At 36.4% G+C, this 27,219-nt stretch overlaps 1 protein-coding gene across 1 annotated transcript in view; it reads right to left on the bottom strand.

Moving 5' to 3' along the window:
* COL24A1 (collagen type XXIV alpha 1 chain) overlaps window positions 1-27,219 on the bottom strand; it is a 373,554-nt gene that overhangs the window by 317,799 nt on the left and 28,536 nt on the right. The window contains exons 5-7 of the mRNA XM_065907005.1: window positions 23,263-24,614; window positions 15,213-15,266; window positions 12,403-12,456 (exon numbers count right to left, since the gene is read on the bottom strand). Coding sequence (XP_065763077.1) covers window positions 12,403-12,456; window positions 15,213-15,266; window positions 23,263-24,614 — 1,460 coding nt within the window. The remainder of the gene's footprint in view (window positions 1-12,402; window positions 12,457-15,212; window positions 15,267-23,262; window positions 24,615-27,219) is intronic.

Below are 27,219 nucleotides of genomic sequence, written 5' to 3'. Positions count from 1 at the left end.
AATGGAAACACTGAGAGACTTTTTTTGGCTCCCAAATCTCTGCAGATGGTGACTGCAGCCATGAAATTAAAAGATGGTTGCTCCTTGGGAGAAAAGCTATGACCAACCTAGACAGCATATTAAAAAACAGAGATTACTTTGCTGACAAAGGTCCGTCTAGTCAAAGCCATGGTTTTTCCAGCAGTCATGTGGGGATGTGAGAGTTGGACCTTAAAGAAAGCTGAGTGCCGAAGAATTGATGCTTTTGAACTGTGGTGTTGGAAAAGACTCTTGAGAGTCCCTTGGACTTCAAGGAGATCCAACCAGTCCATCCTAAAGGAGATCAATCCTGAATATTCACTGGAAGGACTGATGCTGACTCTGAAACTCCAATACCTTGGCCACCTGATGAGAAGTACTGACTCATTTGAAAAGACCCTGATGCTGGGAAAGACTGAAGGCGAGAGAAGGGGACAACAGAGGAGGAGATGGTTGGGTGGCATCACCAACTCAATGGACATGAGTTTGAGTAGGCTCCGGGAGTGGGAGTTGCTGACGGACAGGGAAGCCTGTCATACTGCAGTCAGTGGGGTTGCAAAGAGTCAGACAGGACTGATTGACTGAACTGAACTGATACCCAACAAATACAAGATACAAAACCTTCTGAAGTTCATGTGAAATATTAATCAGGATAGATCACCTGTTGGGCCATAAAATGCCTCAAACAAATTTTAAAAGATTAAACTCTTCCATTGTGTACTGACTACAATGGAACTAAATTATAATCAGTAACAATAAGGTCACAAGAAAAGCTTCCAATTGATGAACATTAAACAAAACAATGTACTTCAGAATAACCCATGAGTAAAGATGAAAGCATTTATTTCAACTTAACAGAAACATAGCACATCAAATGTGCACATGTGTGTACTAATGAAGAGGAAAAATTAAAATTTTACATAACCTCTTGCTCTTTCCGCCTCTGTAATCAGCTTGCAGTCAGGACCACATAGGTCACATAGTCTCAGAAAGTGGGGGCTTACAGTACTAGGAACTGGAGCTTATCTCACTCACCCTTGTCCTGCTCTTTACAATTCCTGGCCCTTGGAAACCTGCTTAATCATGCCTGTCCGTGTAAAGGTCAGGCATCCCCCTCCCCATCTTGACTACTGTTTCCTTATACGTGAAACCCCTTAGTTTAAACCAGCCTGTTGCCCACTATAGTCTGTCTATAAAAACTCTGTAAACCCTTTGTTCAAGGCTCAGAGCTTGGGGTATTAATTCCTCTGGGCCCGCTGAGTTCTCCTACTCTCCAAGTGTGGTGCTTGGTTTCTCAAGTACTGGGTTCTGCAACACTAAGTCACTTCAGTCGTGTCCAACTCTTTGTGACCTCATGGTCTGTATCCCACCAGGCTTCTCTGTCCATGGGATTCTGCTAAAACTGGACTGGGTTGCCATTTTCTTCTCCAGGGAAATCAGCCCTTAGAGAGATATTCATAGCTCTAAATTAGAATAGAGCTAAAAATCAATTAAACATTAAATGGTCCATAGAAAAAAAATCCACAAATCCAAAGGTTCGTTCTTTGAAAACATTAATGAAGATGAACCCTTGATTTCATCCCAGGCAAAAACAAAACCAATGAAAACCCCAAATCACGTTCCTCCTCATTCCAGTAGATGGCAGCTCCCACAATACCAGCTGTTCAACTAATTTTAAGCGACTCAACAGCGATTATGTTGACTGTACCTCAAAATATGTATAGATTTTGACCATTTCACACTGTCACTGTTGTTAACACTCTAGTCCCTCATCCATGGCATGAGTTTGAGTAGACCAATGAAGAAGTCTCTAAACTGGTGTTCCTATTTCTCCCTTCCCTTACCCCAATCTATTCTCTGTGATAGCCAGAACCATCCTTCCATAACGTAAATTGCATGATGCCATCTTTCTACTTTGTTGTTCTTGTTCAGTCGCTCAGTCATATCCAACTCTTTGCAACCCCATTGACTGCAGCACGCCAGGCTTCCCTGTACTTAGAACTCCCCAACAAATACACAACAGTAAAATTCAAACCAAAATTCTTACCTCTTACTATCTCTCTGATCTATCTCCTACCACTTATCTCATTCAGCATTCCTCAAAGCCTGACAAGCATCCTCCTGCCTCAAGGGCTTTGGACTTCCTGAGTTGTTTCTGTTTTTTAATCTTTTTTTCATCAGGATGGCAAAAGTGGTGATTTTTAATTCTAGTATTCTTTCTTAATTTGCTAGATTTTACTGGAAAAAGAAACTTCCCTTCATCAACCATTTGGTCGTACTGATACTGTGCAGGGCCCTGTTGGGCTCCAGGGCACAAGGACTTTCTGTGCCCCCCATTTCTTTGATTATAGGAAATAGCCTTCCTTCAGCCTCCAAGATGTTCCCTGAATTCCAAAGGGCAAATTCAAGCAATTGTAAATTAGGGGAAGGGAGGTGATGTGAGATCCGGGAGAAAACAGTCAAGAGGAGTCTTGGGGCAAGGTCTTATATCCCCCACCAAAGGATACACACAACAGTATCTTTGAGCTACTTGGCAAATACTGAAACTCTCCAGGTGAGAGAAGTTAATGATTAATGATGGTATGCTACCCACAAGTATACAGACCCCAGACCAGTTGGACCTGAAGGTTGACAATGTAGGCTCCTAACTTACCTCATCATTAACCCTTCGTGGACATGAATGTACACAAGCTATCATGTTGTCCTCTTTGAATAATTACTATACAACTTGTCTCTATCTTTCCCAAGTTGGGACACATGGTTGTAAGAGTATGAGCCCACTGTGTCACCCTTTTCCTGGCAAAAATAATGCTATCCTTTTCCACATCACTCAAAACTCTGTCTCTGAGATTTAATTTGGCACCGGTGTACAGAGAAGCTGAGCTTTCAGCATCAGAACTAAGCTTTAATTCTAAGAAAGGTAAGGCAATTTCATAAGAAAATTTTTCTTTCCCTTTATTGTTCTTACATTTACCATTTTTAAAAATAATGACACTGTGGTATAATTAAAGTATTCAGTTCAGTTGTTCAGTCATGTACGACTCTTTGGGACCCCATGGACTGCAGCATGCCAGGCCTTCCTATCCATCACCAACTCCCGCAGTTTACTCAAACTCATGTCCATTGATCAGTGATACCATCCAACCATCTGATCCTCTGTCGTCCCCTTCTCCTCCTGCCTTCAATCTTTCCTAGCATCAGGGTCTTTTCAAATGAGTCAGTTCTTCACATCAGGTGGCCAAAGTATTGGAGTTTCAGCTTTAGCATCAGTCCTTCCAATGAATATTCAGGACTGATTGATTTCCTTTAGGATGGACTGGTTGGATCTCCTTGAAGTCCAAGGGACTCTCAAGAGTCTTCTCCAATACCATAGTTCAAAAGCATCAATTCTTCAGCACTCAACTTTCTTTATAGTCCAACTCTCACATCCATACATGACTACTAGAAAAACCATAGCCTTGACTAGACAGACTTTTGTTGACAAAGTAATGTCTCTGCTCTTTAACATGCTGTCTGGGTTGGCGATAACTTTCTTTTCAAGGAGTAAGGGTCTTTTAATTTCATGGCTGTAGTCAGCATCTGCAGTGATTTTGGAGCCCCCCAAAATAAAGTCTGCCCCTGTTTCCACTGTTTCTCCATCTATTTGCCATGAAGTGATGGGACCAGATGCCATGATCTTAGTTTTCTGAATGTTGAGCTTTAAGCCAACTTTGTCACTCTCCTCTTTCACTTTCACCAAGAGGCTCTTTAGTTCTTCACTTTCTGCCATAAGGGTGGTGTTATCTGCATATCTGAGGTTATTGATATTTCTCCCAACAATGTTGATTCCAGCTTGTGCTTCTTGCAGCCCAGCGTTTTTCATGATGCATTCTGCATATAAATTAAATAAGCAAGGTGACAATACACAGACTTTTCCTATTTGGAACCAGTCTGTTGTTCCATGTCCAGTTCTAACTGTTGCTTCTTGACCTGCATACAGATTTCTCAAGAGGCAGGTCAGGGGGTCTGGTATTCCTATCTCTTTCAGAATTTTCCTCAGTTTATTGTGACCCACACAGCCAAACGTTTTGGCGTAGTCAATAAAGCAGAAATAGATGTTTTTATTGGAACTCTCTTGCTTTTTCGATGATCCAGCAGATGTTGGCAATTTGATCCCTGGTTCCGCTGCCTTTTCTAAAACCAGCTTGAACATCTGGAAGTTCACAGTTCACATACTGTTGAAGCCTGGCTTGGAAAATTTTGAGCATTACTTTGCTAGCGTGTGAGATAAGTGCAATTGTGCGGTAGTTTGAACATTCTTTGGCACTGCCTTTCTTTGGGATTGGAATGAAAACTGACCTTTTCCAGTCCTGTGGCCACTGCTGAGTTTTCCAAATCTGCTGGCATATGACTGCAGCACTTTCACAGCATCATCCTTCAGGATTCGTAATAGTTCAACTGGAATTCTATCACCTCCACCAGCTTTGTTTGTAGTGATGCTTCCTAAGGTCCCTTGACTTTCCATTCCAGGATGTCTGGCTCTAAGTGAGTGATCACACCATCGTGATTATCTGGGCCATGAAAATCTTTTTGTACAGTTCTTCTCTGTATTCTTGCCACCTTTTCTTAATATCTTTTGCTTCTGTTAGGTCCATACCATTTGTACTTTATTGAGCCCATCTTTGCATGAAATGTTCTCTTGGTATCTCAGATTTTCTTGAAGAGATCTCTAGTCTTTCCCATTCTATTATTTTCTTCTATTTCTTTGCTTTGATCACTGAGGAAGAGTTTCTTATCTCTCCTTGCTATTCTTTGGAACTCTGCATTTGAATGGGTATATCTTTCCTTTTCTCCTTTGCTTTTTGCTTCTCTTTTCACAGCTATTTGTAAGGCCTCCTCAGACAGCCATTTTGCTTTTTTGCATTTCTTTTTCTTGGAGATGGTCTTGATCCCTGTCTCCTGTACAATGTCTCAAACCTCCATCCGTAGTTCATCAGGCACTCTGTCTATCAGACCTAGTCCCTTAAACCTATTTCTCACTTCCACTGAATAATCATTAGGGATTTGATTGAGGTCATACAATGAATGGTCTAGTGGTTTTCCTTACTTTCTTCAATTTAAGTCTGTATTTGGCAATAAGGAGTTCATGAGCCACAGACAGGTCCCAGTCTTATTTTTGCTGACTGTATAGAGCTTCTCCATCTTTAGCTGCAAAGAATATAATCAGTCTGATTTTGGTGTTGACCATCTGGTGATGTCCATGTGGAGAGTCATCTCTTGTGTTGTTGGAAGAGGGTGTTTGCTATAACCAGTGCGTTCTCTTGGCAGAACTCTATTAGCCTTGGCCCTGCTTCATTCTGTACTCCAAGGCCAAATTTGCCTGTTAAGCCAGGTGTTTCTTGACTTCCTACTTTTGCATTCCAGTCCCCTATAATGAAAAGGACATCTTTTTTGGGTGTTACTTCCATAAGGTCTTTTAGGTCTTCATAGAACCATTCAAATTCAGCTTCTTCAGCATTACTGGTTGGGGCATAGACTTGAATTACCATGATATTGAATGGTTTGCCTTAGAAACGAAGAGATCATTCTGTCGTTTTTGAGATTGCCTCCAAGTATTGCATTTTGGACTCTTGTTGACTATGATGGCTACTCCATTTCTTCTAAAGGATTCCTGCCCACAGTAGTAGATATAATGATCATCTGAGTTAAATTCACCATTTCAGTCAATTTTAGTTCACTGATTCCTAAAATGTCGATGTTCACTCTTGCCATTTCCTGTTTAACCACTTCCAATTTGCCTTTTTCATGGACCTAACATTCCTGGTTCCTAGGCAACATTGCCCTTTAAAGCATCAGACCTTGCTTCCAATCACCAGTCACATCCACACCTGGGTGCTGTTTTTGCTTTGGCTCCATCCCTTCATTCTTTCTGGAGTTATTTCTCCACTGATCTCCAGTAGCATATTGGGCACCTACCGACCTGAGGAGCTCATCTCTCAGTGTCCTATCTTTTTTCCTTTCATACTGTTCATGGGGCTTTCAAGCCAAGAATATTAAAGTGGTTTGCCATTCCCTTCTCCAGTGGACCACATTCTGAAAGTATACATTTGGTCTTTGTCCCTGGTTCCTGGCACAGAGACCCTAAAACCCTTGGAATTTCCTGAGTCACAGGAGTGCTTTTTGTTATTCATAACAAGCCCTTTTTGATCTGAGCTTATGCTAATGAGGTGACTGGAGAGAGGGAGCCAGATAGCTTCAGGATGGGGACTAGTCACCAGAAAGGCAAACAAGTGATTAGAGGGTAGTAAAATTTAGCCCCATCTCCTCCCCCACCTCCAGGGACAGGAGGGGGTGGTAGAAATTTAGTATAAAATCTCTTAAAGACATTCCAAGAGCTTCCAGTAGGTGAACACCCTGGGAGCATGATGTACCTAGGAAGGGCATGGAAGCTCTAGGCTTCCACCCTCCATATTTTGCCCTATGCATCTCTACCTTTCAGCTATTTGAGTTCTATTTTTTAATATTAAATTGGTAAGCCTTATTAAAATGTTTTCCTGAGTTCTGTGAGCTATTATAGCAAAATATCAAACTTGGGAGAGGAAGAGATTGTGGGAAGCCCTGGACATGCAGTCAGCCAGGCACAAGTGTTCTGTTGTTAGCATCTCAAATGTGGGGAGTCATGTGAGATTGAGCCCTTAAATCTGTGGAGTCTGACACTAACTTGGGGTAGTGTCAGATTTGAATTGAATTGTTGAATATACAATGTCATAGATGCAATTCCCTAGCATCCTCTAAAGGTAACCAATGAGGGCTTCTCTGTTCTTAGCTACAAAGTAAACTCATGGATTTAGAGATATTTGATGTGACACTCCACTACAGTTAATATTCTTAATGATGCTCAAATTATACCAGTCTTTGACTAGTAGAAGCTTTTCAGATTAGCTTCTGAATCCTTTTGATGTGACCCTAACAGTCTTTGATGGTTAGAAGGAAAAAAATTTAATGTATTTGTCATAATTGTCTGGCCCTTTACATAAGGGTCCTTATGTTGTACAGAACAACAGGAGCGCCTAAGTCTTCAACATTTTATCATACTTTACATTGTCAGAATGTTGGACTGAAAACTTTTCACAGCAATCTGACTCTGTAAAAAAATTCTTAGAATGGGTCAGCATCTATATTCAATGTATTTATTTAATTCACAAGCAAGGAAAATGGGAGACATGATGGAAACATGGGAACAGAGGGCCAAAACCAGAAGTAAAGTATAGCACAAAGATATACTCTTTGGAATTCAATATTTAATATTATTAATTAATAACATTTCATTTAATATTATTGAGTTGGCCAAAAATTTCTTGCAGATTTTTCCATAAGATCTTAAAAGAAAATCCCAAATGAATATTTTGGCCAAGCCTATACTAACAGGACACTGTTAACAGCAGCTTACCTTTAAGGTTAGATGTTTTCATTGAATGGGATTAAATTTGAAGGAGCTATTGAACTTGAGTAAAGTAAAATATGGTACTAATTAACGTTCATGGGAAGTTTTTAAGTAGACTTTAAGAGGCATTTTTGGGAAAGAAATTATCTGGACACAAATAGATTGCCTGGACTAGAACTGTAAGTATAGGGTAGGCTGAAGATATAGATTCTTCATTTGGACTCATGTCTGAAGATCTACTGCAAAATCAATCATGTATTAATTAATAGTAATAAAAATTTCCAGAAACCTGCAAATAAAGTTTATATTAAATAAGTAAATATGATGAAATGTGGACCTAGATTGAATTTGGTGGCAAGAAAAAAGTTATTCTCTCTAGCAAATAGAGAAGTAGAATTCACTTGATATTTTTTTAGAAAGACTTTTTTTTTAAGAAAAACAATATTTCTATCAGAAGTCTACTGATTTCAGCTGAAGAACTCAATAGTTTATCTCTATTTTAAATTAGTTCTAATATTGCTGAAAAATGTTATATACCCACAAAATTTTTGTGTGGCATTTTGTTCTACTATTTAGCAATTTAGCAACACAGTTCTAAGGGATGAGAGTTCAGTTTTACTCTTTATGGCATTTACATCTTATTAGCATCCAAAGGATTAGCTGGAACCTTGGAATGGACATACTTTGTTACTATTACTAAATGAATTCAGAAAGTCTTTTATTACACTAGGCTACCCCACCCTCATCTTTCCTTCTTAAGGTGCTGTTTCATACATTCAAGGTTCATAGTGAACCACTCACTATGCTAGTAGAGACAAACAGGTGTAAGGTAAAGAATAAAACAGATCTAATTCTGATGCCAGTTAAACTGTGTTACCTTGGTTAAGTACTTACTTCTCTGAATATGTTTTCTTCTATGGGAAGCAGAAGGTAATAAAGCCTGCTCTGAACAGTACTCTTAACTGAAGTGGAATTGAATGAGATGGCATACATAAAATACTGTCAACTGATACTAGATGCTCAGTAAGTGCTAGTTCTTATTCCCTTATGATGCCGGTGCCTTATTACTAATGTGTTTTGTTTATTGCTTCAGTTAAACATTTATAGACTGCCTAACACATGCTAGGCACTGGGCTAGATATAAAGGTAAAGAGGAATAAGATCTGGCCCCTGCATTCAAATAACTCAGAATCTATTAAGGAAGACAAACATGTGAAAACTTATTTTGCTTGAACAGAGTTGAGAACTACCAAAGATAAGTTACATTCTTTGTCCTTGATGGTAAATACTAACTTAATTGTCAAAGTATAACAGAAACTAAAATGTTAGATTTTGCATCAATCTAGAGTATGTTTGCAAAATAAGCTTTACTCTTATAAACTTTAAAATAGCCTTATAAATAGAACATATTTCTATACTATCTTAAGGTATATTCATTCTTAAGAGACTTTTTGTTTTATGTAGCAAATAATAAATGTGATATTTTCAGTAAAAGTTGCAGCTTGGACAAACAAAAAGACCAAAAAAAAAAATAAACAAAAAACCAACACCCAACTGCCACTTCTGAAGAGCTGGGAGCCAAAACAGGGTGTCAGAGCAAAAGCAATGCATTGCATATACCTCTATATGCAACCTGCAATGCAGGAGACCCCAGTTCAATTAGTGGGTCAGGAAGATCCCCTGGAAAAGGGATAGGCTACCCACTCCAGTATTCTTGGGCTTCCCTGGTGGCTCAGCTGGTAAAGAATCCACCTGCAATGAGGAAGACCTAGGTTCAATCCCTGGGTTGGGAAGATCCTCTCGAGAAGGGAACAGCTACACCCACTCCAGTATTCTGGCCTGGAGAATTCCATGGACTGTATAGTCCATGAGGACTGTATATAGCCCATGACAGAGGTACTTTCACTTTCACTTTTTCACTATATGCACCACCAAAGGGGTGAGAAAACATCTAAGTCACCCCTCTGCTCCAGCCCCTGAACACACCCATTTCCTCACCCCACATAAGGAATCTGAAATTGCTATTGACTGGTTAAGGCCAAGAATCCTGGTTGATATCAGTTCTAACAATTTTTATAAAATATATTAATCCAAATATGATTGTATAAACATTTCATAATGCACTGCATTTTCCATTGCAGTTAAATTTTTCTAAACTTGCAATTGCCTTAATTTGGTCTTTTCACAGGTTCAGGTAACCCCTTTTGAAATGTGCAATTTCTTATACAAGTGGCAAGATTTTTTATACAGTTTTTTTAGAGGGCAATAATTCTATGTTATTCTTGCTAAATAATAACTGAAAAGAGAAAAATTCTGAAAATGTCTTAATACTGTAAAATCCATTAACCTAAGAGGGATCTTTGTTCCCGAAGGAAAATAAATCCTGTGATTACATGTCAAAATTTATCCTTGAGAGCATGAAATCTGCATATTTATTGCATTGTCTTGAATAAATACTATAAGAGGATTACAAAGTATAAAACTTGAATGTTCTATTAATCCTGATTAAAGTACTTATTACTTTAAAATGTTGAATATCTAGGAAAATTGGTTTCATAAACCACACACTACTAGCCTTACTTGATGCATTTAAAACACAGTGGTGATTTTTAATACCTGTCACAATCTAAAGTGAAAGTGAAGTTGCTCAGTCGTGTCTGACTCTTTGTGACCCCATGGACTGTAGCCTACCAGGTTCCACCATCCATGGGATTTCCCAGGCAAGAATACTGGAGTGGGTTGCCATTTCCTTCTCTAGGAGATCTTCCCGACCCAGGGATTGAACCCAGCTCTCCTGCATTGTAGGCAGACGCTTTACTGTCTGAGCCACCAGGGAAGTCCAATCTAATGTCCCCACAAATATGTGCAGTTAAAACAAATGATGGTCAGTTTTGGCTATTTTGAAGATGGCTATCAAATTATTAAATTTAAATATAAACTAAGACTGATATTTAGGTTTATATGACTAAGTTCCCAAGAGATTCAGTTAATTGCTTGCAAATTTTACTTAGAGCTTACAAAATCCCTAATATAGGGGTTCATATAATATGTTAATGGTAAATAGTTATAGTCAAAGTTATATTTATACTACTAAGTATGATATTAAAGAGAAATCTTGAGATTAAGACTTCATCTCTCCTAGGGCATTTTACTGAAGGCATACATTCATATTAGTCAACAATGAAAAATACCCTGTTTTTAATCTTTGGACAAAGATAATTTTTTGATACAGACATCATTTTCTCAAGTATTTTCTCCTAAGTACACACATTTTAAGAAGTCAATGAAATCAAAGGCTTTCCACTGTTTGTCTTCATCTCTCCTCACCCTATTCTCCGTCTTTTTTATTTCTTCAAGTATATGTTTATTATTGGCTGAGGCAGGGAAAGAAGGATGACACAAGCCACGTGGAAACCCCACCTCTATTCTGTCTTCCGTCAAGTTGTGGAGATGAGGCTGTTAGTAGGATGGCAAGTCCCCTAGAGCTTGAGCTCTGTGGAGAAACATGAGCTGGGTCTTTATGGCTACACTAGCCTTCCACTAGTCTAAATATCCCTGAAGTCCCCAGACAAAGCTTGGAGGGCTAGAGGATCACAAATTTAAAAACAAGATTCTAACTTCTTTAGGAGGCATTTGTCTTTTTTCTGGTACATATCCAGTAGTTAAAAGCCATTTTTCTGAGACATTTTATTAAACTCAAAAAATTGTTGAGAGTGATGAGAAACTGAGGGAGTCATTATTACTTATTATTAATAAGGTATTACTTATGACGTGTTAGCACTGTAAAGGGCTTTGCTCACAATTTATTTAGCCTTCACTCCAGCCCTATGAGGACATACTAGGGTTTTCCCTGTTTTGGAGAAAAAAATTAAGCTTAAAGGGGCAGAGCAAGTAATTTGTTTCTAGTCATACAAATTAAGGGGCTTTCCTGGTGGCTCAGATGGTAAAGAATCCGCCTGCAATATGGGAGATCTGTATCAATCCCTGGGTTGGGAAGATCCCCTGGAGAAAGAAATGGCAACCCACTCCAGCATTCTTGCCTGGAGAATCTCCAAGGACAGAGGAGCCTGACCAGCTACAGTCCATGAGGTCAGAAAGAGTCAGACACGGCTAAGCACAGTGTATACAAATCAAGAGGGCTAAAACTTGAATCCAAATCAGTTAGATTCCAAAACCTGTGTCCTTAAGCTCTATCCTATCTTAACCTATATCTGTATGGTAACCGCTATTTGGTTACTTTTGAGTGAGATAATTAATAAGCAGAGTGGTTATTAATGACCCTGAAACATTCATGATGTCACTGGCAACCAAAACCCTAACGCTTACATACACATGTATATGTGTGTGTATGAATATATATATTTAATTATATTTCCAATTCCATACCTGCTATCAAGGTAACCAGCCTAGTACATATCCTTCCATCTTTTTTTTACTATACTCATACTACTATCTGTCACACTACTAACACACAACTATGTATGCTCATATTTTTTACAGGTTTTCAGGTTAGTTTTTTTCATAAAAATATGAATCTATCCTATAAACATTATCCTCATAGATCTTTTTCAAGTGAAAATATTAGAGAAGTATGAAACAGGGAAATAAATGATGTTTTATTTCCTCAGTATTTATTTATACATTAAAATAGTCTTGATTTAAGGTAAATTACTCAAATCATAATCTGTACATTGCGCAGGTTTTCATATATTGCCATCATATTTTGACAACAAAGACTAGAATATCAAAGCAGGGTCATGCTTGCCTTTACCACTGGCTATTTATAAATCCAAACATGGTGGACTCTCAAGGAACCTGGCCATCTGCCACCCTATGACAATCTTGCGGAAGACTCATGCTCTGGAGATGACAGAGATTCCCAATATTCCAAGGATGACTTTAAAAGTTAAAGACATTTTTTAGTAATGTGCCGAAAATCACGTGATAGTCAAAGCACTCACCTTTGGACCTGGTAATCCAGGTAACCCAGGATTTCCATGTGGCCCTGGTATGCCCTACAAATAGAAAAAAAATTCAGATCATTCTCAGATCTAGATACAAGTAAGTGTTTATTACAACATTCAAATAAATATTACATGATTCATTAAAATGGATATGTTATTTTACAAAGTTCATTATCTCTTCTGAGGTCTTGGATATTTCAGTCTTAGAAAAGACACCGATTATAGAGCAGAACTGTGGTTTCTGTTTTTTTTTGCTTCAAAACACTGCTTTGAGGTGTTTACATCCCTTATTTACCACTTCTATCTCCAGCCCATTGTTCAGTGCTACTTCTAAAGGTTGTGCAGAGTAAGAAGCCCCCAAATAACAAAGTGCAACTGTTTTACTCTCCTCTCAACATCCAGTAACCCGTTCTGCACTTGGGTTTTGTTTATGCTATGGTGCATGCCTTAAGACTTTTCTCATTTAACCTTGCCCCTCCTACACCTGCTCAAATCATGTTCAAGTGTCAACTGAGATACCACCTTTAAAGCCTGGCTATACCAGCATGAGCTGATTTCTCTTTACTACTCAATCCCACAGAAACTGCTACATATAAAATTAATTTGCAATTAATTATATGTTGCCTTGGGACAATTCTATCATTTTAATATTTTATTGCTATTTTAACTTCTTCATGACATGTGCTGTTTAGTTCGAGGATTATAAATTCTTTGAAAGGCAACTGTTTTTAATATTACCAGTGTAGTACTTAGCACATATCAGACTCCCAATGAGTATCTGTCAATTTAGGGAATTCCCTGGCGATCCAGTGGTTAGAATCTGGTGCTTTCAGTGCCTGTGGTCCACTTTTAATCCCTGGTGGTGGAACTGAGATCCCACAAGCCATGCAGCATGGGAAATTTAAGAAAAAAGTGGTATTTATCCATTTGAATTCAATAATTGCTTCTATTTACTAAATACCTACTATATGTAAGTAACTTGTTACTGCTTTATTATTATTATTATTATTACTAATCCATATAACAATCCTGCAGGGTGGTTATTTATTCCCCTTTACAAATGGGTAAACTTAGGTTCATACAACCAGCAAGTAGAACAAGGATTCAACTCCAGAAAGCCTTTCAGGTCTCCAAGGCTTCTATACTCATTTGGGCTTGGAACCCACCTCTGTACCCTTCGGCTATGTAGTGGCTTAGTTGCTAAGTCATGTCCAACTCTTGCGACCATATGGACTGTAGCCTACTAGGCTCCTCTGCCCATAGGATTTCCCAGGCAAGAATACTGGAGTGGGTTTCCATTTCCTCCTCCAGGGGATCTTCCTGACCCAGGGATTGAACCCAGTCTCCTGCACTACATGAAGATTCTTTACCAACTGAACTATGAGGGAAGACTCTTCCTTCAGTTATACCTCTATCTTAACACAGAAATACTTAATATTTATCTGTCTGTTTCACTTCTGAATTAACAGAGCATTGTGTTTCAGAAGGGGGAGGAGTGATAGCAATGCAAACATGGAAAGTATATCTAGCAAGATGAAAACTAAGGGAAAAAATTAGATTTCATGACCTCTCATTTGTATAGCTTCAAAAATAAATTTTTCAATAATGTAGGTGGGAAAACTTATGAGGATTAACAAATGAGTTCTTGATGTAGACGTGGGACCAATAGGTATAAAGTATTATTCCACAGAGCTCATTAGTGCAAGAGTGAGCAAGGACAACGACTTTAGGAAAAATTAGCATCAGTGAAAGTCTGGGACTTAAAAAAAAAAAAAAGATAACTTGCTGTTTGTTGCCAAATAAGATAAAATCTAGGGAGAGGAAAGGTTAAGTTGTAGAAGAACAGCCTTAACAGTGGAGAGGGAATGCAATTAATGCAAAGGGGAACTTGGTCCCTCAGAAAGCAAAATCCAGGGTCTCCTGACAGAGGAGGAGGACAGAAATGGTTTGCTGGCTGGAGGAGAGTAGACAAGTTTAGAAAACACTCTTGAGAGGAATGTGGTAGGTCATCAAGTATAGAGAAAGAAAACAAATGTTAAATAGCTAGAGCAGAGTAAGCATTCATCTGGAGCCTCACATCAACAAGAGCTTGATGTGAATATGGACCATTTAAATTAGCATTTTAGGGTGAGTTTTACATTAATTTGTTTATATGATAAGCAAAAATTAGGAAAGAAAGTGTATTATACATGGTATTTACATTTGTCTTTATAACATACAATCACAATTCCTTTTCTAGCTCTTCAAAGAATTTCTGCTAGTAAAAGTTCACTTTTTTTTTGAGGTTTGAAAGAAATGAATTCTAACACAGCAATAAACCTTTTGTTGGACTTGTTTAATGTGAAAAACTACTGCTACCCTTGAGGAAGCTTTTTTCCTCCAGACAATTATTTTTTTAGTTTATAACTCCAATATTTTCCACTATGTAATCCAGGAATGCACTATTTTAAGGCTGCCCACTCTTCTTCATTTCCCAAAGTAAATGATCCCCACCTTGGACTATCAACTACAGATGAGATCACTTTATAACTAAGAATAATGTTACAAGTAGCACCAAAACAATCACTAATCTACAAATTTGATTATCTTTTTGGGCATGTTCACAGAGAATACTTTGATTGGGTGTTTACACTCAAATTAATAAGTGGCACATGTTCCCAAGCTTCTCTTGAATTGGCAAAGGCCAAGCTAAGTTTGACAATCCAGGCGGATTTCCAGGGGAAGTACAGCCTGTACAACAGTAGGAAAAGCATACTGGAAAGCTACCAACTCTAACAGCAAGTGAGAAATGCAGCCCATCCACTTACCCGTGGACCTCTCTTTCCTGATGGACCTGGGATGCCTGCTGGGCCAGGGGGACCCTTGGAAAACAAATGCTGAGATATTAGACATGATAACAGACACATCCTTTCTCGCAAGTCTTGTGAAGATTTCACTCCAGGGCTCTTTTTTGGTCCCCAGTTACTAGCTGATGATGATTTTAAAATAACATGAAACCCCTCACCTTAATCAGCAGGAGTGAGAGTTGAAACTCAAATGCCCTCTTTAATCTGGTCAGATATGGCAGCAGGAAGTCTATGACTTATGGTTACGGCCACCGTATCTGGTTTTTACAGGAACTATAACTAGTAGTTTTGTGGGTAGTTTTTTACCTAAATTTACTTTTACTACTGAAGAAGGAATTCAATTTAGGGTTTGGAGACCAACAACTACAGGTTTTTTGTGTGTTTTTTCCAAACACATTTCAAAAGAAGACTTGCCTTGAAAAACTAAAGCACTGACCATTTTATGTTTTTTTAGAAGACTTAAGATCTGTGTAATGTGTTAAACTGTTACTATGAGATCCTTCTAGTATGTGAAAGTTGCTCAGTTGTGTACAACTCTTTCCAAACCCATGAACTACACACAGTCCGAGGAATTCTCTGGGTCAGCATACTGGAGTGGGTAGCCAGTCCCTTCTCCATGGATCTTCCCAAACCAGGGATTGAACCTAGGTCTCCTGCATTACAGACGGATTCTTTACCAGCTGAGTTAGTATATTCAGTAATATATCTGCCCTACACAAAATGCAGCATACCAGGAGGACAATAGAGCTAAATGGTTTTGTAAAAATAAAATCAATTTTAAGTAAAAACAGTAAAAACGTAAAAACAGATCAATTTTAAGGTATTCTGAGTTCTTTAAATGTCACTTCTGAAATATATCAAATAAGAAATAGGAAACTACTACTTTGCTTCCACATATTATGCCTTATATTATCTTTTTTTACCTTATTTTAACAATCAACTGGTGGAGGAATAAATATTCATTCAGGATATGATTACTATATATTCATTCATTCATCTGTCTATTCATTTCATTGTTACTGAGCACTCTGCCACCATGGCATTATTCTTGACGTCTCAGAGCACACATACAGCTATGCTTTACATTTATATACAATGTTTTACAAACATTCATTCATTGCTGCAGTAAAATACTAGGAACTTTGATATTAAACATGTCAAGGTTAAGATATTAGCCCTACCATTAACAGATAGCATGACCTATTGATCTTCATTGTCATGTAGCATTTTTCTCTTTGAAACTTTCTCCTTTATTGATGTTACAGTCATTTTTCAGTTTTCTGATGTTCTTTGTATATCCCAAATTGTCCATTTTCCTTTTTATTTTGCCTTTTTCTACCCCTTAACAAAAACCTTTCAAGTATTCTTTAATATTAAAAAGTAATATTTCTCTTTCAACCACATAAAAATAATATTTCTATTCTCCATCCTGAACTCTTCAAATACTTTGAGAATTACTACTATATCACTGACTTCCATCAAAACTTGACTTTCACTTATTTAAAAAAAAATTAAAACTCTTTTCAAATTAGTTCTGGTTCCACTATTCTCCTCAGAACTTAACAGTTGATGATTTTAAGTCCTCTAAAATAAAAACTAAAAATAAAAACCTCAATGCAAAATTAAAATATCTAGTTTGGTTTACCGCCCTATCATGCTACTTTGTGACAAAAGAAACACTACTACATTCACACTGAAAAAGCAATTATTACATTCATATTAGGTAGTGGGGGTGGGGGGAAAAGTATATTTATGCTGTGATTAAAATATTTGAATTAATTAGCAATAAGTAAAAATAAATTTTAACTTGTCTTCACAATTTTTCATTTCCATATCTTTGGGAATAAGTTATTAATAGGCATTTCCTAGAAACCAGGGAAGAAAAGCAATTTTATATGATATATGACTTTTTAATGAATTATTTCCTATAAGTGAAGTACTAGAAAAGGCACTTTAACTTTCAGATTATTAGTTACTAAGAGAAAGTATAATTCAGTTAAAGAGCAATGCTATGGCAATCACCCAGTTTAGAATCAAATAATGCTTCAATCATTTATTTGCTGAATGACCTTAGACAAGTCAGCTAGTCTTGCTAAGACTTAGTTTTCTCATCTTTATAATATTGATGATATTATAGTGGGCATTAAAGTCATTGTATATAAAATACTTGTAATTATGTCTGATATAGAGCAATTAACCATAAACTATAGAGGAATTTTTTAAAGGTATGCATGGAGCACAAGTAGTTCTCAATGTTAGTTACAATATTATTATTACTAAGGTAATATACTGAAGCAAATGTATCCAATACTTGTAAGAGATAGTAATGTCTGGTAGATCTTGGAAGTCTTGCATATAAACTTCTTTTTATAGTTCACTCACTCATTGATTAATTCACTTACTCAATAAACATTAGTAAGAATCAAAGCCTCCTGGAGCTGACAATGAGATAAAAAGACACCCATTAACAAATAAACACATAATATGCATTTTATTTAGTGATATGAAGAAAAGAACAAGCAACCAAGAGAGATCAACATGGTGCACATAATTTATATTGTGCTATGAGAGAATGTGTCTCTGAGGAAGCTCTAAGTTAGACCTAAAAAATGAAGAGGAATGAGGAAAGAGGAGAAAGTAAAATTTGAAAACAGGAATAAAATGAATGACAGCATGAGTAAAATAAAACAAACAAAAAATACAATCTTATTAAGGAGCTAAAAAAAAAGCCAATAGTGGAAGCTAGCAAAAGTGGAACAAAATGATGTTGCAGAGGAAAACAGGGGCCAGATGACTGCATGGATCATGATAAAGACTTTTAAAATTTATTCTAATTGCTATACTCTCCTGTCACTGAAGAATTTTAAGCAGATAAATGACATCATCTAATTTACATTCTAAAATGGATCACTAGAGAATTTCTATAAAAGATAGCAGAATGAGAACATTTTTAAAACTACCCTCCTTCCCTTAAAAACCCACTGAAAACAACAAAAAATACCAAAAGAAAAAAAACTTCTCTGATGAAACAAGGAAACAACCACAACCACAAACCACAAAATATGAAAATTATCTTTCAAATAGTGAGACATTTTAAAATAAGGAAAGATGCTGAAAGATGACTAAAAACAAAAAACCCTCCTCAGACCTCAAACCTGGGACGGGCTACAGATATCTAACAGTGTATCAGTCCAGAAGGTTCATTCCAACGATCCTTTAATGACAATAGCTAAGTTCAAGGGAATGGTAAAGCCACAGGGACTATAATTCATGACCCTGCAAAGATCCAGTTGAAACAACCAACAGTAAGGAAGATAGAGCTGAAAAGGAAGAACCCATCACTTTTATGATCTACAATAAATCTCCTAACCTCAGGAGATTTCTGGTGGAGGGAGGAGGTAAAAGAGAAGAGTATAAATCATCATATCACTTCTCAGACTGATACAGAGGGCTTTGTGTGCATGAAAATGAGAGGAGATACATTTCTGGGTAGAGGACAAAATACATATCGAAAGATGGCATTGAAGGCAGCAACTTAAATTTGATGCTGTGTATACTCCACCTTACTCCCTTTTGCCTCTCCCTATACCATTCTCCAAAATCACTGTAGATGGTGACTGCAGCTATGAAATTAAAAAACACTTACTCCTTGGAAGGAAAGTTATGACCAAACTAGATAGCATATTAAAAAGCAGAGACATTACTTTGCCAATAAAGGTCCATCTGGTCAAGGATATGGTTTTTCCATCAGTCATGTATGGATGTGAGAGTTGGACTGTGAAGAAAGCTGAGTGCCGAAGAATTGATGGTTTTGAACTGTGGTGTTGGAGAAGACTCTTGAGAGTCCCTTGGACTGCAAGGAATTCCAACCAGTCCATCCTAAAGGAGATCAGTCCTGGGTGTTCATTGGAAGGACTGATGTTGAAGCTGAAACTCCAATACTTTGGCCACCTCATGCGAAGAGTTGACTCATTGGAAAAGACCCTGATGCTGGGAGGGATTGGGAGCAGGAGGAGAAGGGGACGACAGAGGATGAGATGGCTGGATAGCATCACCGACTCGATGGGCATGAGTTTGAGTAAGCTCCAGGAGTTGGTGATGGACAGGGAGACCTGGCGTGCTATGATTCATGGGGTCACAAAGAGTTGGACACGACTGAGTGACTGAAATGAACTGACTGATACCATTCTAAAACACATAGTGGGCCAAATACAGTTGTCTCTATTTTAAAAATGAGCAATAACCAGAAAGGAACCAGCAAGGGACCTATACATTTTGAGGGGAGGGGGGAAGTGTGAGGACAGAAACATAAATTAAAAGTAGAGGAAAATTTTTTTACCAGAAAAGGATTATTCCATGCAGAGAAAGAACTGCATATAGTTCATTATAAATCCAAAGAATTTCAAGATGCTGTTTTTCTACAAAAAGAGCTCAAAGAAGAGCTCATAAAAGACAAAAATAACAACTAAGGTAATGAAATGTGAGCCCAAAGAGCTTAAAGATTGAAAAAGCAAAAAAAGAAAGAATTATAGACTAAATCCACATCAGAAGCAATAACAGCTGACCACAATTGAAAAAATCAGTTAAGGAATATGGATGCAGTTAACTGAATTTACATAAAATAAAATGGAAAAAGGCAAACACATGGACATCATTGTAGAGAAGATAATAAATACTATCATCACAAAGGACTTTTAACACGTGTATATTGGTGTGCCTGAAGAATATAGAAAAATGGATAAGAAAAATACCTGACAATACAAGGAGAGATGTTTCTTTAATAAGTAAAAAAGAAAAAAAACAAAACTTCAGATCAAAAGAGTACCAGAAAAAACTGACACAGAACCTAATAGTTTTAGTGAAATGAACTTCAAAGATATCAAAAAAACAAGGGTATGTAGATGAAAACCAGGCACCAGCAAGTAGGAAGGATCAGGCTGTCCTCAGGCTTAATCCACTTCAAGAAGCAGTGCAAAATCTCTACAAAGTTCATCATTTCATCACCATTTACTCTCTCATACACTTTCTAAAATTTACCTTTAGACTTCTACACTATGCTGAAATCATTATCAAAGTTCAATAACAACTTTCCCACCAGAAGATCCAAAGGATTTCCTCTACTTTTTCTCAGTCTTTAGCTTTTAGCATCACTGATCAATTTCTTTTCAAAACTCTCATCTTTGGCTTTTATGATACTATATTATGGGCTTCCCTGGTGGCTCAGGCAGTAAAGAATCTGCCTGCAATGCAGGAGACCTGGGTTTGATCCCGACCCTGGGTCGGGAAGATCCCCTGGACAAAAGAATGGCTCCCACACCACTATTCTTGCCTGGAGAATTCCATGGACAGAGGAGACTGGCAGGCTACCATGGGGTTACAAAGAGTCAGACACGACTGAGTGACGAACACTAACTATATTGTTCTGTCCCATCTGTCTATCCTGTCACATTTCTGCTTTGTTTTTCCTTCTATAACCACAAAGCAAACATTCCTTACAATTTGGCTCTTGACTCTATGCCAAGTCCTTTCCTTGCAAATTTCTTGACTCTACAATACTGATGGGAAAACTCTCATAATCTATACCCCCTACATTGACTTCTCTTTTCACTTCACCTTCTTCAACTCTTTCAACAGCTTACTGATTTGCCAACAGCACCTTAAATGTTTTAACTTGGTTTCTTCTCCTAAAATCAACTTCCTGTTTTAATTATTGGTTTTTATATTGGTATCACCAGTTTCTCAACCCACAGGTTTAAAACCTTAGAGCCACCTTGATTCTCTTTCTTTTCATTTGGTCCCTAAGTCCAATTAATTTCCTAGTTCTACCAAACCTTCCTTCAAGATATCTCTTGAATGCTACTTTTCTTTTGCATTTTCACTGCTGTCATCCTAGATAATGTCCTAGTTTTGTAACATCCAGATGATAACAGGAATTTCCTGTCTGTTATGGGCACTGCCACCAGACTGACTTCCCTATTCATACCTCTGCTACATACCTCTTGGAAACCTACAAAATTCCCCACTGAGAACAAGATAAAGTCAGAACTATCAGTTTGAAAATTGAGACCTCTACAACCTGTATAGGTCTACCTTGGCCTTACATTTATCTACCATTATTCAGCCTCATATTGTGAAAGAGTTTGACTTTTAGAGGCAGAAAACCTACCTCTAGGGTCAAAATCCTGGGTCTATCATTTATTGGCATGTGGTTATGAACAAGCAAACAAATTACTCTGGGCTTCAGTTTCTCCACCTGAAAAATGAGGGTAATAATACCAAACATACCAAGTTTTTCTAAGATAACGAACATAAGGGTCATGGCAGAGTTCCTGCCACAGGTATCTCAATAAATGATAGCGAATTTGCTGTTTTTCCTACATAAAAGATACAACAGCTTCTTTCACCTATCAAAATCATATCCATTCTTTGAGGTCTAGGTTCTAAGTTTGCCCACAAGAACCTATCCTGAACAGCTCAGCCTTAAGGGATCTTTCAAAGAGTTCTCCTCAAAAAATTTTTTCTTACCTTTGAAAATGTGTACTCCACATGTTTAGTTTGCATCTCTCAGGGGCATGTATCTTACCTGACCATGAGGCAAGGTTATAAACGTACTTCTATATCACTATTACCACAATGTAACCTCCTTCTGAGCAGTGACCCTGTTTTACACAATTTATGTTTCTGCTTTGCCCATAGGACACTAAGGAAGTATCTGTGGAGTATTATTGCTTCACCTACCAACCAATGCTGAAATAACTGTTTCTGGATTTAGAGCAGGGATTAATACTCATCTGTGACATTTTTTGAAGAAACTAAACAGCTTCCTTAACTGTTAAATATGACCTGCCTAGTGGCCCAATTTTACTACTAGTATTTTGATAACTGTCATAGCTGAAAAGTTATTTCTCTATAATATATTCTTCTGATTTTATTAAATCCTTTAAACATTCACCTTAAGCATTGCTCAATACCTATCAAGTTACTTTGAGTAATAACCATGAAGGAAACACAAACTAAGCAATTGGCATCATCTCTTGTTCTATGGTTTCTGGAACTAAACAAATGTCTCAAATTTTACTTCCATCAAATCAAGAAATACCTTATGATATATTTTATTCAGCTTGCAATTTAAAAAGATTTCTAAAGATATATAAGTTGATTGTTTAAAGGTATTCAAAATATGAAAGGCAAAAACATGTTTCTAATGTGATTTTAAATAGCTTGAAATGAGTCTTAAATGATTTAAAAATCATCCATCTGTAAATGCACCTATGTGACAAAAGAATTTCAGAGCTAAAATAATCAACCTATTATCTCATAGCTTTGTTAATGAATTACTAAGGAAATGACTTGGCTTTTTTCCTATTGAATGGACTGATAGACTGCTGAGTGGCTATTTTTGCATGAGGTAGATGGAACTTCTATTAACTTATAAGTGTAAATTGGTCATATCATGGAAGATATAATGAAATATGTTACTCTTTATAATCCCAAGTGAAATATTTTAATTTCTATAATGTAATGGTTTGCTTTGCCCCAATGACTCATTATTAAATTATCTCTAAAAGGTAATATTCTTTTAATTCATATGATATTACTTTGCTGAAAATACATTTAATAATGTATTCAAAGTATTGTTATTTAGTCTCCCATAACTTTAACATTCTCTCTTAACATGACTAAGCCTACAGTTTTTTAATAAAATAGAGTGCTGATCTGTATTTAGCAACTCAATTCCTGATTGAATTTCAACTAAACAAGAAAAACATAGCTTACTCACCACTTTACCAGAATTAAGTAACCTTCTGAGCTAGCCAATAGTTTTAAAAAAGTACATTTGAGCCAGAGTAGCATTCTGGTTGGATCTATTAGAGCAACCATGAATCCACTCACAGTAAGCCCGGCTACATACCTAAGACAGATCCGTTCTATATTGTTCAGCCTAGAGAATTCTTTTTGAAATGTATGGTAAATTAGTGCATTAAGACATATTTTAAAAATAATAACTTACGGGAGGTCCAGTGTCCCCTTTTGGCCCTCTTAGATTCTCCGTTTCGAGCACTGTATTAAGATCCTCATAATAATAATAATCATAAAGCTCAGTTTCATAGCTATTTTCGATGGGATAAGTAGCACCAGGATCAAATTCACCTTCCTTCCTTAGATCAAGGTGATTATCCACAGGTGGCTCATCTGTCACTCTGTATAAGGTTGTGTTTAAAATCTGCTGCAGTTCTATAAGTTCATTAGTGTGCAGATTTGCTGTGATAGCCTTCTTGAGATTCTTAATTGCATCTTGTTTTATATGTGGAAGACTAGATGATATCTTCTTAAGTGGTGACAGACCAGTTACTTTATCATTATGTTGTGTGATATTGTCCGAGACATTTAGAAGAGAAATAAATTTATCCTTGTTTTTTTTCCTTGGCTCAATGAGGCTATGATGGGATATTGGCAGGCTTAAATTTGCCTGAGTAAGTTGCTCAGTGATCAACTCTTTGGTCTGAATCACATGGTTCACAAGATCCATAGCAGAGATATTCCCTGAATGAAGAGAAGTTAGCTGAGATCTTGATATCTGGTGTATTTGTTGTTTATTCACTGCCACAGAATCATTATTTGTGAAATCTAGAACACTTTTGTTTTCAGTAAGTGTGTCCTCCGACAGTACTTTTTCACCCAATCTTTTGGGCAGGAGAGAGTTTTCCGGTATCTTAGTTGATACAATAGTTGTATGAGGAAGACTTGTCTCAGGGCGACACTGCTGTTTCACATATCTGCAATAGTTTGCAGATGCTTCTGCAGAAGGAATAATATCCAACTGACATACTACTCCTTCAAAATGGACAGAATTATTATTCATACTTCCCAAGGTAAACACACTGTTAGAATCAAAGGTCTGAACTTCCAAATGAGTCTCTCTGCTAAAATATTTCTTTCCACATTCAACAAACATTGAGACATCTTGATTGCTAACTGCAATGGCAAATGAGTGCCATCGCTCATCGTGAACACTGTAGTTGAAAAAGACAGACTGCTTTCCTCCAAGGTATACCACTAATTTTTTAGGTAATAACTGTACTCCTAATTGCAGTCTATTTTTACTTCTAATGCTGAAGAGAAATGCATTGTTTACTCTATATGACTGTAACCCAATTAATATTGTAAATGGCTGTTCTAAATTGACTGGTAAAATTTTCACAAGAGGTGATTCAATACAGGAATCGTTTGTTAAAATGACACCAAATTCTGTTACATGGACCCCCTGAGGTAATGGTATAGATGATGGTGGTACAGCGGTCACTGATGAAGACTGTCTTACATCTTTGCCTCCAAGGCCTAGTTGATGAAGAATATCTATGCCTGGAAATTAAAAAGAGAGAGAAAGAGAGAAAGAATCTTACTCTTAGGCATTCATGTGTTCATATAAATGTTTGAGTATGAGAAAATCTTCCTTGCAGGTATCAATAGTAATCTTTAAAATAAACATGCTCTATCAATAACTAATGTCTAGATAATGAGAGGTATGGAAAGGGAGAGTAAAATGTTATTCTTTATCATCTGAAACACACACACCCCAATATCCCTATGCCCAAAATTTAATAAATGTTCTTTCATTCTTCCAGTTAGGAAACTTATTTGTTACTCCAATGAATGTACATGTTCAAAGATTCCCAGATGGTCATTTACTTCTTTAATTTAGAATTTAAAATTTTATGACTTCTTTGATAAAGAAAAACTGGAGACATACTTACAAAAAGAAATTTTAAGTTTGGAAACCATTTTATAAATTAAGTTCACATACCCATTTAAACTATAATTTTTCAGGCTGTTTTCTCTTTAGCCTTCCAATAATTTGCAAGTTACATAAGAGCCCTCCCTATGCCTAATTCCTTAAGTGAGTGCTACACATAAAGTACCCAGTACCCTGAAAACTTCTGGACAAGACAACTGAAATTCTTACGGCTACTGATCACTGTATATTTTTCTCTCCCTTCCATATTTCTCTCTCTTCTATTTTGTCTGGGTCCTCCACAGTAATTCTTAATCCAAATAATTTATAGACTTTCTTTATAATTTTTATTAAAATATAGCTTTTACATATATTTTATAATTATGATTTTTCTAGTTTTCATTGTAATATTATTGATAGTATACTGCTTATCTCCCTTACCCAATTATAAACTCTTGAAAGATGGATTCTATGTCTGCTTAGAATATCTATTATACCTATTATATTATCTATTATACCTCTCTTCAAACTTTTCTATAATTTCTGAACAAATGAATTTGCCCCACCCAAATCTGAACAGATGAAACATGTACCCCTAGAGCCCAACAAAATTATATACTATTTGTAAAAAATAATAAATCTTCTCAAAGATACAGAACAGCTTAAATAGTCATGATCTTTATTATTCTTTAGGTGATAAATTTCCCAGTCGTATCATTGTACATTAAAGAACAGTTCATTTACAACTATAAGTGAGGAAAAATTAAGATTTTTGAAAATTAGCCAGCAAGATTACACATCATCTTAGTTATCCTTTCATAAGAGATTAGTAGATATTTGATAACTCATGTTTATTACAAACTGGAAATACTGTGACAGATGTCCACCAAAATATTCCTAATAGCAGTTATAAATTATATGCATCTCCAGGAATGTGGGGAAATACTTTAAAGAGGCCCCATAAAAACATGCAAAAAAATGTTGATGTCTCATGTTTTAAAATGATTCATAAAAGATTTTAATTTTATTCCATAGTAGGGGTATTTGCTTTAATATAAGACATGTATTGCCAGCTAGATCATCCCAGTCTTCAGGGAAAATTTACACTTCTGAAACATAACGTAAGGGCTTATCTGTGACTTTGTGTATTCTCAATGCTAACTGCCTCTAAGGGTATTCTCAATTCAAGAAATAAACTATGGAAGAAACACTGCTAATATGAAAATCACAATGTTTAAAGTATATATAATAATAGAGTGTGTGAAAGTTATCATTCTATGATGCCAGATCAGCTACTTTTACACAAACAAAAAGTCTGAATTATGTGGTATGATATCTAGGGCTACTGCTTGCCAGAGAAAACCAATCTTTGTATTTAACCCCTGCTATCTACTACCTCAAATTTCTGATTCTATAGAATGAAATACTAGAGAAAGTATTATTTTAAAGCTTCAGTATACATCTATTCAATATTTATGTACATATTCACATAGTATAAATGCTTCCTTCAATTCTAAAATACATATACATGTATATTGCCTTCAATTCTGAGTTTTTATTAAAAATAACTAGGCTTTGTAAAAATCAAATGTTTTAAGCATTTACTACTCAAAAAAATTTAATTTTTGAACCATCCTTGCATTCCTAAAATAAAACCTACTTGATCATTGTATTTTATTCTTTTAATACCTTACTGATCGCTGAGTATTTTATATATAGACACTGCATTAATTAAGACTGGTCTGTGGTTTTTCCATTATTATACTATCTTTATACGACTATAATGTAAGGCTTTATTTTTTATGGCCTAAAACAGCTTAAATTCCTTTAAATTTCTTTCTCAAAAGTTAAATAACACTCAGTTCTAAATAAAGGTTATCATGTTGGCCCTTTTGCTGATAGCTCTTCATTCACCCTAATTTCTTTCATGTCAGTTAATTTACTCAAAATTTAAACTACCTCTTGAATCAATTTTTAAAATTTATATTTTTAGGAAATAACTTCCTTTTAGGCTCCAAATGTATTTTTCAGAAATCATCATAATATTCCCTTGAAATTATTTTTGTTTCCCTATTTCAGATTCTCTCTTAAAATTTCCAATTTTGAATATTTTGGTCTATTTGTTCTATTGCTTAATTCAAAAGTAGAGCCTGGATTTGTTTATCCTTTCTATTATTTTTTTGTCTGCTTTCTATATCATTTTCTGCATCTATCTTTATTATTTTTTCTTATTTT

Source organism: Muntiacus reevesi, chromosome 1 (assembly GCF_963930625.1).
Source record: "Muntiacus reevesi chromosome 1, mMunRee1.1, whole genome shotgun sequence".
In the NCBI taxonomy this organism is placed as follows: Eukaryota; Metazoa; Chordata; class Mammalia; order Artiodactyla; family Cervidae; genus Muntiacus; species Muntiacus reevesi.
This window is presented reverse-complemented; position numbering and strand designations above follow the sequence as displayed.